Source organism: Canis lupus, chromosome 2 (genome assembly GCF_003254725.2).
Source record: "Canis lupus dingo isolate Sandy chromosome 2, ASM325472v2, whole genome shotgun sequence".
Classification (NCBI taxonomy): Eukaryota; Metazoa; Chordata; class Mammalia; order Carnivora; family Canidae; genus Canis; species Canis lupus.
The window spans coordinates 45,933,461-45,950,180 of NC_064244.1; the positions used below are offsets into that span (position 1 = coordinate 45,933,461).

General features: G+C 35.1%; 1 protein-coding gene across 1 annotated transcript in view; it reads right to left on the reverse strand.

Moving 5' to 3' along the window:
- DEPDC1B (DEP domain containing 1B) overlaps positions 1 to 16,720 on the reverse strand; it is an 82,314-nt gene that overhangs the window by 27,774 nt on the left and 37,820 nt on the right. Inside the window, exons 4-7 of the mRNA XM_025447653.3 lie at positions 14,944 to 15,071; positions 14,174 to 14,304; positions 11,982 to 12,029; positions 8,005 to 8,145 (exon numbers count right to left, since the gene is read on the reverse strand). Of these exons, the coding sequence (XP_025303438.1) occupies positions 8,005 to 8,145; positions 11,982 to 12,029; positions 14,174 to 14,304; positions 14,944 to 15,071 (448 nt within the window). The remainder of the gene's footprint in view (positions 1 to 8,004; positions 8,146 to 11,981; positions 12,030 to 14,173; positions 14,305 to 14,943; positions 15,072 to 16,720) is intronic.

Sequence of the window (16,720 nt, forward strand, 5' to 3'; positions counted from 1 at the left end):
GAAAACTTGTAATCACAAAAATATTAATTGATAGAATATTAGGAAACTGGCAGGGGAATACTTTATGAATTATTCTTTTAAAATATTTTTGAATGTTTAAAGAGGCAATAGCATAAAAAGCCATAATCCTAGAATTCTTTTATTATTATAAACATAGATACGATAGACAAGGGAAAGAATTTGGTCACAAAGACATTTAACTGTGCCCTAGTTCATCACAACATTATATGTGTGCTAAATAAAAATAGAATAGATTAAAAACCAAATAAAATCTTTGTAGAATGCAGTGATTTGCTGCACTTCCATGCCATTAATCTTGATGGCAGCAAATAGTTCTACCACATGTAAAAGCATATGAATTTCACAAAATACTTTGGAACTTGAGCACGAGATCTTCCACTACAGAAAATAATTTTAAAAGTTTGATAATGATTGTGGAGTTTAATTTTCCATCATTAAAAATTAGAACTAATTTAAAAATTAGAATAATAGCAGCTATTACCTTTACATTTATATTATAATAGCAGCTATTTATTACTTATTATAATAAAACTAATTTTATGATGAAAATAGTTAACATTTATTAAGCATTTTATTATGTACTGAACAGTGTTCTAAACATCAAATATTGTCTCATTTAATCCTGACAACAGCTCTGCAAGGTAGACAACTATCATTATTCTCATTTACAGAAAAAGAAAGTGAGGCTTACAGAGAGGAGGGCACTTGCCCACATCACACAGCTACTTAGTGGAAGGGTACAAAGTGAGCCCACACAGCTAGGGGCATGCATACCTAAATACCATGCTGTATTACCTACTTTGTCCATGTGTCAATTATTTCCTAAGGATAAATCCCTGTAAGAAGAAATGCTGGCTCAAAGAATATGCACAAATATTTAACATGCACATAGTTGAATAAAATATCACTCTGCATTCTTTAACTGGGGACAAGGATTAGATAGTAAAAAGAATAGAGAATTTCTCAACATAGTGAAATCTGAAACTAGCTCTTTAATATCAAAGAGTGCGCACAAAACCATTTCCTTGAGAGTTCAAAATGAAAGCCAGGAGAAAACCACTCCTCGTTTCTCTCTCATGAAGTACAAATACAATGTAGTGTATCCCTGAAGAAACTTCCAAGCCACTTTAAAATGCTAATTCCACCACAAAAGGAATAAAAAACTGAATGTAACTTTAAAAAATATGATCATAGGTAAAAAGCGTTTTTAAATCTAAGTATAAAGGACAAATCATGTGTACTCTAAGCATCTTTTGTAATTAACTACTATTACTAGTAATATTTGAGCAATATTACACTTTCCGAGAGGTCTTCTCATTCATTAAATCCTCATAATCATCTTACTATATAATTAGGTATAGATGACATTTAGAATGGGGGTTTTTCAAAAATGTTTTACTACAACTGAAATTAAAAAACATATGTTATATATACAAATATAAGTAAAACAAAAAAAAAGTGTATAAAAATACCTACTCTTACTATAGACAACGGACTGTGGTATTTGTACACTATTCTTTTTCTTTGTTTAATGCTGTCCTACTACATAGAATTCATATCCAACACCCAGTTTCTGAAACATTGGCTTACAGACTACTCAGTTTGAACCAAGGCTCTTACATAACAAATATCCCGGAATATACAGCCAGAATCAGACAGATATTCTGGTCTGATTACAAATCAGAATGTAATCTGATTACAGATTCTGTAATATCAGAATATCTGTCTGAGCACAGGAGACAGATCCAGGATGAAAGTAAAGAGTAAAAGCACCTAGGTGATCCATGAAGTGGTATGAATATGATCAAAGGGAAGATGTATGGCAAAAAGGCTGAGGTTTGATGTGCCTGTAATACTTCAGTCCTTCTTGGCTTCTAGTCCCAAGGATGTTATTTTTCAGTCTGTTCAAATGTCAAAGCAGGATTCACTTCTAGATCTGCTTTTGAATCTTGGAGTGCTACATAATGCTTTCCTCAGTTTGAACATATGTAGGAATACTTAGATTCTCAAAAATAGTTTAATCTGACTTCTGTTTCCTAACTTCTTTCTCATTGCTGACCATTACCTAATCTTTTTTTTTTTTCTTTCAATAAAAGCTTTCTGACAAAAGCACATTACCAAACTCTGGAAAAATGACTGCAAGAGAACTAAGCTTTAAATTACACATGACAGTATACAGTTGAACTCAGATACATCTTCAAAAGTACCTTTGGATTCTTCAAGATCATAAACTATTACTGATTATAAAGAGCTTCTCGAGGTTTTTTTAGATTCGTGGGGGTGGGGGGGGTGGGATGGTGTATTAGGTTTTAAAACCTTTGAAGGACATTAGCAATCTCTCTTCACTTTATAACCAAAAAGTTTCAATGCGGTAACTATTTTATTCTTTGGATTAATTTCATTTTGCTTAACAAAGCTAAAAGAATGACTTTTCATCTTTCATCATTTCAGTTATCTCAGACATCACCATAAAAATACCAAGTCTTCCTTTTAGAGAAAAATGACAAGGACATTCTGTAGCCACAGAGAGAACTTGTTTCTTGCATTTCAGAATGATCTACTAATGGTTATCCCAATTATAGATTATGAAGATCTATCACAGTAGTTTCATATAAAAAAAAACCTTGCTATCATTTGAGAGAAGACATAGCCAGATAGCAAAATTATTACTCTATCTTGATTTATACACTGTTCTATTTTTAAATATTTTTTGAAACAACAGGTTTTAGTAGAAAAATTAGTGTAATTCATTGCTTTAAGTTTCATGTTTTCATATCTAGAAGCATGACAGATATTACTGCCATTTATCAATGAAAAAAACCAGTACCTAGAAAGGCAGACTGACTCACCGAAGTGGAAAGACTGAGGTCAACAAACTAAGTTACCGGAGTTGGGTGATATTTCCATTGGTGAAATAAGAATAAAATAATGAAAACACAATGGACAATTCACAAAATAACTTACATAATTCACCCGTGAAACTTTTTTCCATCAGGGAAACAGTTCATTATTTAGCTGGGTTGATGGAGGATAACTGAATAAACAATTGAATACTCAAAGAAACCTGACTGTCCTTATGATAAAAACAAACACAATTAAAATAATGTTCTATATTATAGGTTATTAGGTGACACCTCAGCCTGAGGACCACACGACAGGTTAAGAGTTGTCAGTGCTTTGTGGGTCCCCTACCTTTGTCACTGTCCTTCCCATTCTCCAATGGTTACATTAGATTTCCACTCTCAAATCATCACAAACACAATTTTTATTTTTGCAAAGTAGAACTGATGTTTCTACTAACATATGCAATGTCATCAATAAGCTATCCCTTGTGGGAGCTTCAAAAAAGAAGTGAAATATGAAGACTTTTGAGAGGGTCCAGATTTCCCTGAAAGGCCAGTGAGACCATGTCTTTTCAGCCAGACAATGAGAGACTCAAAAAGGTTCACTGTAGTTTTTGAACAACCAAAGGAATAAAAAAAAAAAAAATCCATTTCATTTTCACAGAGAAGAGATATAAAAAGGAAAAAGTTTATATTAATGCAAAAGAATTCCGACTACAGAGCAGTTGGCAAGGACTCCTTGTCCAAAGAAAGACATAGCAAGAGGGATTATTTCTCCAGAGGCTTTGAAGGAAAGGCAAACAAGTTGCCTTTGTGAATTGTTTAAAAGTAGGCACAGATTCACCCACGTGTAAGATGATGCCCTTTCCTACGGGAAGAGTCTCAAACCACTGCAGCATTTTTATGACTTCTTTTGCTTTTATGCTGAGAAAGTCCTTCACCCACCCAACATCAGATAAGTATCAACTGTATTTTAGATTTGCATTTTTTACATTTAATTCTCTCAGTTGGAATTTATCTTGATGAATGGTATGAGATAAGTCTTGATTTTTTTCCAAAAAGTTTTTTCAGTTATCCTAGCGATTACTGGTATGTTTATAAATAGCTTGGGTATTTTGTTATAGCCAAGGAATATCTAGGCATTTCCCTAATTCCACTTTATTCCTATCATTCTTGATATAATGGTAATCATTTTATTTGGAGGTGATTTAATATCCTTACCTTGGCTCATCTACATCTTCAGAAGCTCCAGACATAACCCCTGGGTTCTGAGAGCAGAGAGCACCACCAGCAAGAACTTTGTACTAACATGGGCAAGAGCCCTCTGTCTGGTTAAGCACACCCACTAGGCAGTCTCTGAAAAAAAGAATTGTTTTCCCTTAAGAATTACCATGGGAGAAGGACCCTGAGATAACTCAAAAACGTAAGAGCAAGAGGGTAGTAAGGCAATGATGGTACACAGTTCCAGAAGATCTCTGAGAAGTCTTAGACAAAAGAACCAAAGAATGGAAAGTCTACCCTTCTAATTGTTTCTAGGTTAAAAAACAGAAGAAGATCTCAACTGTTTGGTTAGGTAATCCAATGTGCAATCAACCTAGTGAATTTCAGTGGCATTTTCTAAACTTTGCATTTAAGAGGCAAGGAGCAGCAAAGAGCTACTCAGGTTTCTGGCCACCTAGCAAATAAACCTGCAGGAGCAGGCAAAAGGAATAAATGAGCAAAGGGAGTCACGTGAACTTGGCTTGGGAGTCCCAGAAGCAGTGGGAAACACTGGAGAGTTTGTAAATTGGAGTTCATGTCCCTGGAACACTTGCTCCTTCTAGTGGTGGCACTAGCTACACAAATGCAGCAGTTTGCACTCATGGAAATTCAAGCCCAGAACTGCTAGATACTCAAATTTTTCTCTTCACAGATTCACAAATTCTTAGTGAATTTCCTGTTTCTTCAAGTTTGGCAATTAATTAAATTTTCTTTCTAAAAATAGCTTTCTAAAAGAGGTTAAACCAGATATATCTCTTAGTCAGATTTACCCCATAGATCACCAGTGTGGAAACTCAAATTATAATATGATAAAACCCACAAGTCACCCAACTATCCAAACACCATCCCCTGCCCTTTTGGGCTTCATACGTGTCCCTCTTTTTTCTCAACATGACAAATTATGGCAAGCTACACAGCTCAATGGGTTCTAGGGTACATGTGGAGTGTGAGTGAAAGATGCTAGATTATCTCATTCACCCCATTTAAGAATCAGACAAATTATGATCTTAAAAAGAAACTGCCATTTTGGAAATGAAAATTAATTAATATACATAATCATGTTGTTAGGTCAGACTGCTGACCCAAATTAAATCATTTTTTCTGGGGATCCCTGGGTGGGTCAGCGGTTTAGCGCCTGCCTTTGGCCCAGGGTGTGATCCTGGAGTCCCGGGATCAAGTCCCACGTTGGGCTCCCAGCATGGAGCCTGCTTCTCCCTCTGCCTGTGTGTCTGCCTCTCTCTCTCTCTCTCTCTCTCTCTCTGTCTTTCTGTGTGTCTATTATAAATAAATAAAATCTTTTAAAAAATCATTTTTTCTATTGTAAGTAAAGAACAAGTCTTACATCTCCAAAAATATCTTTTTCTTTTTTTTCCATAGGAACGCTTAGATATTTTGCTTCAAGTAACAATGACTAAAGGCTCTCAAGGTCACAGGTTTTGCATCAAGCTAGCTTATTTCATTCTTAGAAGCAAAGGAATAAACCTCAAAAAATTCATTACTTAAACTGCAAATCATTTCCACTGAAAATGAAAACGCTATAGAATGTTTAGTTTCTATACAAAGTACACTGATTATCTACTTTATTACTTACCTATCTAATGTCACCCTACTGCAATCCAAGTAAGTCAAAAGGTTTGAAGAATTGAGTCAACTCCGTTGAGATTCAACTTATGTATCTGGTTTGTACATATCTATACATATTACCTTTTCCCACAGCCATTAACAGGATTGCTTTACTAGATGATCTTCATTAATCATATAATGATCAAATTATGATAATCTTGAAGACTTTCTATTTCTTCTTTTACTACATAGGATCTAAAATATATGGTTTCCGATACAGAGTGTCTCAAACATGTTCACTTGAAAAGGACTGGAACAGGGAAGGTTAATAAATTTTGACTATCCGTACACATTAGTCTCTTCTTGCAAATATCTAACTGCCATAAATTCTCCATTTTGTCCATCCTTCTCCATCCTAAACCCTGTACAAGCAATATTTTAGAGGTTGGCTGATTTTGACATCAATTTGGAAATAATCAGCTTTAATTCCCAGCTGAGATCAAAACAAACAACTGTGGTAGAAGAGACCAGTGATGCCATAAACATAGCTGATTCAAATTGGAATTTGTTTTCTAAAAAAAAAAAAAAAAAAGTTCCAAGTATTGTGTTTCCAACCCAGATCACTTTTACAACAGAATGTTATGAAAATGGAAAATGAGAAGAAAACCTAAGAAGTAATTTTTAATCCAGTCTTTAGAATTCTTATTTTACCAGTGGTACAATGGCAGTAAATAGCTAAAGTGAGAATGGGCTCAATGAGTCCATATGCATATTAAACAGCAGAAAGTATCCATCATTAGGTGTGATATTCAAAAGGAGAGAAGCCCTCAATCCTCTTCGGTTGAACACAAAATACCAAGACCAACCCAGTGGTCTCAAACCCCACTAGCAGGCCTAATCCTTTCATCTGTTCCCAATATTAATCTCTTTAAAAACACACTCATTCTTATGCACATGATTTACAGTTGTTATATTTTGTTTCTTATTATCAAAAAGTCTACAGAATATTAAAATTTAAAGTACTATCAGGTAAGTTACTCAAATATTGCTGATACTTTATTTTATGAGAATGTCACTATGGTGGCACCCATACTTTCCAAGAAGAAAGTAAGATGGAAAGAGAAGAAAGGAAAAGAGAAGAGATGGGAAAGATAGCTAAACCCCACAATACTCAGCAATAAGAGTATGTGAGTTCCCACAAATTCACATAACAGAGCATGATAGCCACACAATGATTTGGTCATTAAAGCAAACTTGTGACAATAAAACAATAATATTTATTGAACAATCACAATAGCCACAGCAAAATCTGATATCCAAGAAGAAAGGAACAATATCAAAAAGACCTAGAGCAATAATGTAGATTGTTTTTCCTTTCAGCCCTGCTTTTTTGACACTGTAAATTCTGAAGTACATAGATCTATGTGAAGAATAGGAACAAGTTTCAGAGAATGATAAAGTTACCATATTTATTTTCATGTCACAAATAACAAATAGTACTACAAAAACCTATTCATTCTATGAAAAGAAATTAGATTTCTAAGTGAAAATACATCTCCCATACTTGACTGTTCATAAAGGCAAATCCAGAGTAGTAGATTTACTCTGAACACTAAATGTCAAATTTACATTCTTCTCTACCACAGAAGTTGTACTTTTTTGTACAAAAATGACACATAGTATATTACTCTTTCTTAAGAAGTAAAAACTATTGGCCCTCATTTTGAGTTTCTTAACAGAGCTTAACCATTTTCTTTTCCTCCTTCATAGAAGAGGACTGCACCTGGCCAAGAACTTCAGTTTTTACTTCAAAAATGCTATGGAGGGGCATCTGGGTAATTCAGTCGGTTAAACATCTGCCTTCAGCTCTGGTCATGATCCTGGGGTCTTGGGATCAAGAGGTCTCTGCACCAGAGACCCTGCTTCTCCCCTCGGCCCCTCTCCCTGCTCATGCTCTTTCTCTTGCATTCTCTGTCTCTCTCTCTCTTTCAAATAAATAAATAAAATCTTAAAAACAAAAACAAAAATGCTATGGAAGTCAAGACAGTAGAAAGTGAAATGGAAAAAAGTCAGTAATACAGACACATGCTTGGGCACCTGGGGGTTCAGTGGTTGAGTGTCTCCCTTCAGCTCAGGTCATGATCCCAGTCCTGGGATCAAGTCCTACATCAGGCTTCCCACAGGGAGCCTGTTTCTCCCTCTACCTATGTCTCTGCCTCTCTGTGTGTCTCTCATGAATAAATAAATATAATCTTAAAAAATAAATAAAAATAAAATAAGTAAAACACAGGCACATGTTCATTATATTCCAACTTACCTAATACACTGACAAAGGCATCAAAAAGATGAAATGTAAGCAGAGGCTCTTTCAGGTGACCATAGTAATCTGCTATGGTTTTAAAGACATCTTTTTCAAATCCTAAATACATAGGCTGCTTCAAATCTGAACAATTAGGCCCTGTTAAAAAGAGAGAGAAAAAGAAACATTAATGGGACAATCATTTCTAAGGATTAGTCTCTGTGCATATGTGTATAGTGTGTATAGATATCAAGAATAGATAAGTTTTCATGGGGAAAATTGAGGTTATATAAGTTGACATTATACATTTGCTTACACAAATATTCTTTATGTATAAATCAAAATCTACTATAAAACAATGAGGAAAATCACTGGCTTACTTGCATTTTAAAAGAAACCCACTCTTTCTTTAACATCCTTCTGAAAGGCATTTTTATTAAATGTAGACGATGATTATTTTTCTTTGAAATATTCAATGTTTTCCTAGTTTTGACACAGTTGACCAGGATGATAATTAGCTCACCTATGTAATAGACAAGTTATAAAGCAATTTTCAAAGCTTTTCGTTATTTTATCATTGCTATATTATTAAATCCTAGAGTCAGAGCTGAGTTAATCAATTTCTACCTTCAATTAAACTATTTCAGACTAATAAGAACTTATACTCTTTTTCTTAAAGATAGTCTAAAATGGAGATTTTACATTGTGTCCTGTAATTCATTCTGATTATAAAACGCTCTATTTGATCCCCAACCAACCTTTAAAAGACAGTGTATCAAGCACAGCATATTTCAAAGTTGGGGTAGCTATAAGAAGCCTGGAACAATGTAGTCCCAGCCATACCCTAAGCAGAAGAAAGGCAAAGATCCACTTGCATCTGGGGCCAAAGAGGAACAAGAAGAAATGCTTAGCTCTCTATAGATACGGCAGCAAATGCCCCCAGGAATCCACACACACACACACCCCACAGATTTACACTGCCAAGTGGAGAGATAAACCAGACCTGCCTGTGCCTTGAGGGAAATGGCAAGTAGCCTCATGAGGAACAGTTTGGCCAGTCCTCTCAATTTCCACACAGCATGGGAGAAAGAAGAAAGGCAAGTGCACTGGCCAGTTCTGGGCCAGCAGAACACAAGACTAAACAACTAAGACACAAAGAGATCTCCACCCTCAGGGCAACAAATGGTAAGACCAGCAAAAGCTGAAAGAAAGCCTTTCTCCAGAATCACTGCAACAAAAGAGAAAAGATAAAACTAAAAAAAAAAAAAAAACAAAAACAAAAAACAGTGAAACATTCTGGGCCTTCACATTTCTAGGCCAATGGGACAATGTGAAATTGGCTTTTTGTTGGCCTCCTTAAAACCCTCTTAACTTTTAATAATCTGTATACTTCTAAAATAACTTAATTTGTTTGACTAAAATAATTAAAATTATGGAAGATCTATATAGGTGGTACCATGTTAACCTAGCAGCCAATACAGTCATTCATTCTTGCTTGCTTCCTTCTCTGAAATACCCCAAGCTTAGTCAATTGAAATAATTACCTTGATATATCTCAGCAAGCAATCCACATTGCCTTGAATTACTGCCCCCTCCAAGATAAGTATGTGGTTGATTGTAAGCAGTTATATCCCTTTATGAACATTTCATCTTTCCCGTTAAAAATTTACACAAACAAAACAAAACAAGTTTCTGTAAAAACACAAGTGCACAGTGGGCCCCATGAGAAGAGGTCTTATTTCTAAGACTTTTTTGTTTCTTAGTCATCATGAACTTCAGAATATCTCTTATACATATTATTCCTGACAGATCTTGGAAAAACATTGCCTGCATCCATTTTTTTTTTTTTTTATTGAATCCTTGTAATGTATATGCTCAAAGAAGAAAAACACAGTTAACATATTTTTGTATTTACTATCAGGCCATCATTCTGTGGCCAACCATGAAGCTGGCCAACAGGAAAGAACCCAGGCCTATGTACACATGGTCTTCCAATGGTCCTGCCAGAAAGAGGTGAGCAGCAAATTTACAGAAAAGGAGGCAAGAGGCCTTCAAAATACCCTATAAATGAGCCCACCTATCCTTCCTGTTGTTCCCTATTAGATGACTATAATGGGAATCTAGACTCAAGAAGGATAAGGAAAAGTTCAAAGTAAATTTGGGAGGCCAACAAGAATTTGGAAAACTTATTATTATCACAAAACTATTCAAAGGACATCCTTGCCTTTGGTCACCTTTTTCCCTTGACACATAAACAAGCATTTTTATGAACATGCCAAACATCTGTAAAGCACTCACACTTGATCCATATAAGACATGTCCCTGTTCCCAAGAACTTCTACCTAATATAATACCATCTCATATACATGGAGAACATCACAAAGTTGCTCTTTACATCTTGCTCCTTCATTGTTACAAAATTCCAGTCATTCTAATATTCCTCCAGCGGTTTTTTGTGGCATTATGTTTACAACTCACTTGAGGGAAAAATTATACTCTTCACTACATTTTAATCACCATGGAAAAATCTGTCTCACAACCACACCTTAGTACATATTACAGAACATATTGTAGCCCCTAGATTTGTTTTACTGGCTTCCTCTATTCTTTACCAGTTGATCAACTTCCAAATCCTTGGTTTGCCAGGAATTCAGAAATGGGTAATTTAACTTTGCATTTGTACCTTCTATCTCATCATTGCCAACTCTGGCCAAAGATGTAATTTAAATTTTATTTACTTCAAATGGTTGAGCAAGAAGAAAAAAGCACTCTCCCAAGCTAAAACTACTCTCTCTACATCTCAGAGGTTCCAAAATATTAGTCAGAAACCAATGAAAATTTAATAATTAAACACAGAAAACTTTGGGCTTCACACAAGCTAATAATTGATATTCATATTCAGAATGATAGTATGTAATCATTGTCCATATACTGACTGAGATTACCTACAGTAAACTACATAGTTATCTTAATTTCATTCAATCAGACAAAACAGAATCAGACATTTCAATCAGACAAAACTAACACCAGCTCAATAAATCATTCAGAGTCTACTTATTCAAAATTTTATTATATCTATATCTATACATGTGAGCCCTATCCAAAAGGTATCTTTCTGAGGCCATCTTTGAGGATGAAAGGTCCCACAGACCAAGCATCATCATTATTAGTCAGCCAAAATAACTAAAATTCCTCTCACTAAAATCACTTGTTTGGGTTAAGCCATTAACCATCCCCTCTCTGGGTTTAGCCCTCTAAAAAATCCCCAGAAAAATGGCAGTGTTCGTGAGATACTATAACAACACATTCTTTATGGCATCTATGATAGGCAAAGAAGTGATATCTATGCCTATGCAATGGACTGCCTACGCCTATGCAAATCCTCAGAAGGACCACCACAATCCAGGCCCCATCACCCTATATCCAATTACTGAAAGATGCCTTCATGTTTCTCTGCACACACGTTCTCCTGCTTCCAAATCATCCTGCTTATCAGTCAGACTAGTCTTCTAAAACATTGCTTCCCCACTTAAACTGGTGCTCTATAAAAGGCCAATAGTAGATAGGATCTGCTGAGCAAACTGAGATTTAAATACACAGCATACTCAGGAATATATGTTTTACAAGCTTTATACATAAACAAGCCTTATAAATAAAAATGTATAAATTGTTAACAGGCAGCTATCTGCAAAATATTATATTCAATATAACTGATTTTTCTTGACTGTGATGAAACAGAAGTAATTTGGACTTTATCTGTAGTGGGATTATATCCACCAGAAAAGAGAAGCACAAAATTCCTTTAAAAATATTCCATAACTCAGCCCTTTCACTAAGTCGCAAATTCATCACTAAAAGCACACTAGTCCCAAAATAATTAATTGCCAGTCTCACAGGTGTCAAATCAATGTTCAGGCCATTGAACAAAAATATTTTCTAATTCAGGGCACTAATTTCTGTTAATTTTATAAAACTGGAGGATAATTAGTACTTACAATTTGCCAAACACTTCATAGCTGACAGTACCCAATGAGGAAGTTCTTCTGCATAGAAATGAAAATAAAAAGATATTTTATCCAGCTGCGTATAACTAAAGGAATTATATGCATACATAGTATCATAAGAGTGTATAACCTGTCCAAATAATAAGAAACATATCTGCCAATCACACATCTCAAATCACTTATTAATATAGCAGAATGTTTAACAATTGGAAAGTTTTCTATCAGCCACAGTGTCACATGTGCTCGTACAAATACCTGCCCACAAATTGCTCTAAGGACAAGATGCACTTCTTAAAGCTTTGGTGAAAAGGAGAAATTTGATAGTTCATCCCAAAGAAACAAACTAATCAGTTATCCTAAGAATTAAAGAAGGAAAAGAAAAAATAGAAAAAGCAAAAATATTAGTTATCAACTATATTTGTGAATTCAGTTCACCAAACACTTAAAAAAGGGAGGGGGGTAAATTCTGTATGTCCATTGTCCAATATAACTCTCCTTTTGCATGTTTCAATTTTCAAAATGTTTTAGGGGAAGGAAGTTCCACTGACATACTAATATAGGCTATTAGTTCTTAGATGGCCTTAAAATAATAATTGTTAACATTGCTACAAAAAGCCCAGCTGAGCCTTTCTTCCTTGGTTTCTCCCCTCCTGGTTCTGACACAGATATATAATGAGATGGACCAGCACTCATGCTTCCACTTCTCCATCTTCTTCACTTTGTGAAAAACTGCAAAGACACTGGTTGAACTATGTCAGATCTAATGAACCTGAGCCTTGTGGAAGCGTCCTTCTTTCTGAAGAACTTGATAAGACAAAAGGCGACTGATTATCTAAATGGTAAGTAAAAGTATTAATGTTTGCTATGCTCAAAGAATGTGGAAGGATTTTAGATGTATTTCAAAGGCAATAACCCCATTCTATGTAATTTAATTTTATATGTTGATATTAACCTACAACTCACAAAGTCATGAATTTGTTTCCTGATGTCCTCCATTCCAGATACAGACACTACATAAAAGACCAGGTGTTGGGATCCCTGGGTGGCACAGCGGTTTGGCGCCTGCCTTTGGCCCAGGGTGCGATCCTGGAGACCCAGGACCGAATCCCGTGTCGGGCTCCCGGTGCATGGAGCATGGAGCCTGCTTCTCCCTCTGCCTATGTCTCTGCCTCTCTCTCTCTCTCTCTCTGTGTGACTATCATAAATAAATAAAAATTAAAAAAAAAAAAAGACCAGGTGTTTCAAGTTTCAAAGACACATTCTGCTCCTGTCAGGAATCAGAGCCTAGAAAAACCTCCTCCCCTCTCACAGCTGCTCAGGCTCCTTCTGGTAGAGTTCTATCTTGCAGCCCAGGAGCCTCCAGACCTAAATTTAATAATAACTTATAAAAAATCCAAAAGTACTATAGCATATTCCCACATCCAATGGTCATTCTAGCTCCAGCTCTCCCCAGGATCAAGGGTTGGAAGTATTTACAAAAGAACCATTCAAAAACCATCCAATTCTGGCCCATCCCCAATCCAAAAGAAGAAAACTTTAAAACTCATTCAGGGATTCTGGACCACTACAAGTAGGTACCATATCACTATTTTTCCAAATTTAAAAAAAAAAAAAAAAAAACAGGATAGGCAGCTGCTAAATGTCTTTTTTTCCTGATTTGTAAACTGGGAGAAAAGGTATAAAAAAAATTAAAGCATCTTCAGCATTTAAAGGGCTACCTTTTTTTATCAACAAGAATAAAAAAGGACCTAAACCAAGACTCTCCCAGAAAATCTACCACAGAGACACTGTAACGAAAAGGTGAGAACCAAAAATCAGTCAGACCCACTTGAAACCTAAAATCAATCTCTAAGGCCCAGTCAGTGGCAAACTAACTCAAGTATTAGGTTAGGTCTTTTTTTTTTTAATGATAAAGAACTACTTAATGCCCTATATAGCTAACACTGAACTAGCCTCTGGATGGACTGTGCTGAGGCTTTGAGTCCTGGATATTCACCTTTCCTTGTCACTTCCTTAATCCACATAATTATTTAAAAGATACGAGGAAGTGACACACCGCTATGAATACTGAGGGGATACATTTATTGAGGATTTAGGGAAGGATCAAAAAAAAAGCTGATGGGACTGTGCAGCCAACATAGTGGGTCAAAATAGGACCACTAGAATGGTTTTTAGGTACTTACTTGACTTGTCATCAAGGATGACAACTCCCTGCTTGCTCACACTGTACACATTATGGATGATGAACTTGGAGTTGACCAGTTTAATGTCTAAGACTTCTTCCAAAGAATCCAGGCCAAGGACTTTCTGTAAGCTGGAAAGATACATGAAAATTAAGTACTTAAAAAAAAAAATCAACATTACCCAAAAACCTGGCATGTAAAAGATCAATCTTTAAAATGTGTTGTTTTCATGCATTTCATCCAATCTTTGGCAAAAAGGCTAGAAATTGAATATGATGAAACAAATTTAAAAGATCCTTTGGCTATTAACAGATTGCCTCACTAATTTAATAACATAATGCCAAGAAATATATTTCATAAGTAAAGAGATTATAAAAAACGAAAGCCAGCTTATCCAATGATGAGAAACTGCTACTAGTATGTCTGTGAAGGGAAAAAAACCTTCTATATAACATCGTTTACTTTAATTATCTATTGTATGCCAAATATCTAGGAGATCAAACTTACCACTGTGTTTCATTAAACATAAAGCTTCAGTGTTATAGGAAGTTTAAGAACTTTGAAGTTTCTATTCTTAGCTATTCTATAAATGACGGTAGAAAATTTCCAGAATTTAGTTAAATTATGTTTGCCCAGCAGCACAGCTGCAAATAATACAAAGATTTTAATACATAATTTCAGAAAATCAAATATGCAGAGAGTAGTAGAGGATCAAAATTGAAAAAGAAAAGAGAACACTGAAAGTTCTCATTAATATCAACTGCACATACTACGATAATGTCATAGACTTCCATATCTCTTCGACATTGGCCTCTGTCAGCTGTCTGCGGTAGACAAGACGGCAAGCTGGCACCTCTCCGATAGCAATACTGTGACGCTTATACCACATCTCAGAGTTCTATTTGGGGGGAGGATAGAAAGAAAGAAGAAATATTTCAATAGACAAGACTATGATTTTACCAGAAATTTCTTTGGCTTGGTTATTTGTAGCTTGATTTAAAATAATAACTAGAAATATAAACTAACTTTCTTTGCATAGACTACCAAGAAGTAAGGTATAACTCTGAAGGATCAGGTCACATTTTAAGTGAGTATTTATAAATTACAAAAGAACTATGGCAATTAGCATGACATTGACTATTTCTTTCCTGTGGGAATTCCAACTCATCAATGAAGTAGCCATGAAATAAAATTCAGAATTAAGTCAAAGGATATCCACCAATATTCATACGCTGTCCAAACTGAGTGATTGTTTGAAACAAACTTAAAGTCTGTTACTTTCAAGAAGTCTCTATTTTTGATAAGCAAAGATCAAATAAGTACAATGTTGAAGAGCAGACCCAGATGTTAGGCAACTGCAGAGGGCAGGAAAAACAAGAGCTCCACAGGACAACTGGAGATAGTAAGGAGAAAAACTACAGCTCAGAAAGGTTAAATAATATGCTCAAAGTCACACAGCTTCACCAGTTCAAAATTCTCAGTATCTCCTTTCTCATATTTAGGCTACTAGACATTTGATTCTTAAAACTTCCTTTTTGTAATCACAGAAACTTTGAAGTTTTAGAGGAAAAACACTTAAATTATTTACAAAGATTTTCTGTAATATTTTTACAAAAGTATCGTGATAGAAAAATCTTATAAATTTGGAAAAACAGCCAGAAAGTTGTTTTGTGATTCTGTTCTTGCAGAATTACTCAATTACAAAAGAAAGTCAAAGCCCATGTGGATTTGTGAATTTTGTTTAAAGTATCTAAATTAGGTGTTCATTTTTGAAGACAGGCATATAAATGATTGCATTTGCCTAGCAAAACTGCTTCCAAAAGCTATTTTAAAGAAATAGCATGGGGCCACCTGAGTGGCTCAGTCAGTTCAGCATCCAATTCTTGGTTTGGGCTCAGTTCATAATGCCAGAGTTGTGAGATCAAGCTCTGCATTGGAATCTGTGTTGGGCGCAGGATCTGCTTGAGATTCTTCTCTCCCTCTCCTTCTACACCTCCTGCCCTATGCTCACACACTCTCTCTCTCAATAAATAAATAATTTTTTTTAAAGAAAGAAACACCATGGATATATTCAACTATTTATCTGTAAACATATTGCTCATTACAACTGTTTACTAAAAAACTGGAAACACAGTATATATCTGACAGTAAAATACTGGATAAATAAAATATATTACTTTTATATTAGACATGATGCAGATATTAAAAAATGATGTCAAATGTCTAATAACATAAAAAAAGCTAAGCACATTGTAAAGAACATGAGCTATGAAAAGCTCAACATGGTCTCATTTTTGTGTTAAAAATTTGTGTGGTAAAAAGGATACACCACATAAATGTTAATATCAATTCTCTCTGGATGATATCATGAGTAATTTATTTTCCTTTGTTTCTGCCTAAAAACAATTCTATTAAATAAATGTGTAACATCAATAGTAATTAACAGTTACTGAACACCTGTGTGCCAGCCACGACTCTAAGCACTCTATAGGTCTGACCTCACTTGATTCTAACAAGCCTACCCCAGAGGGTACTATTACCATCTCA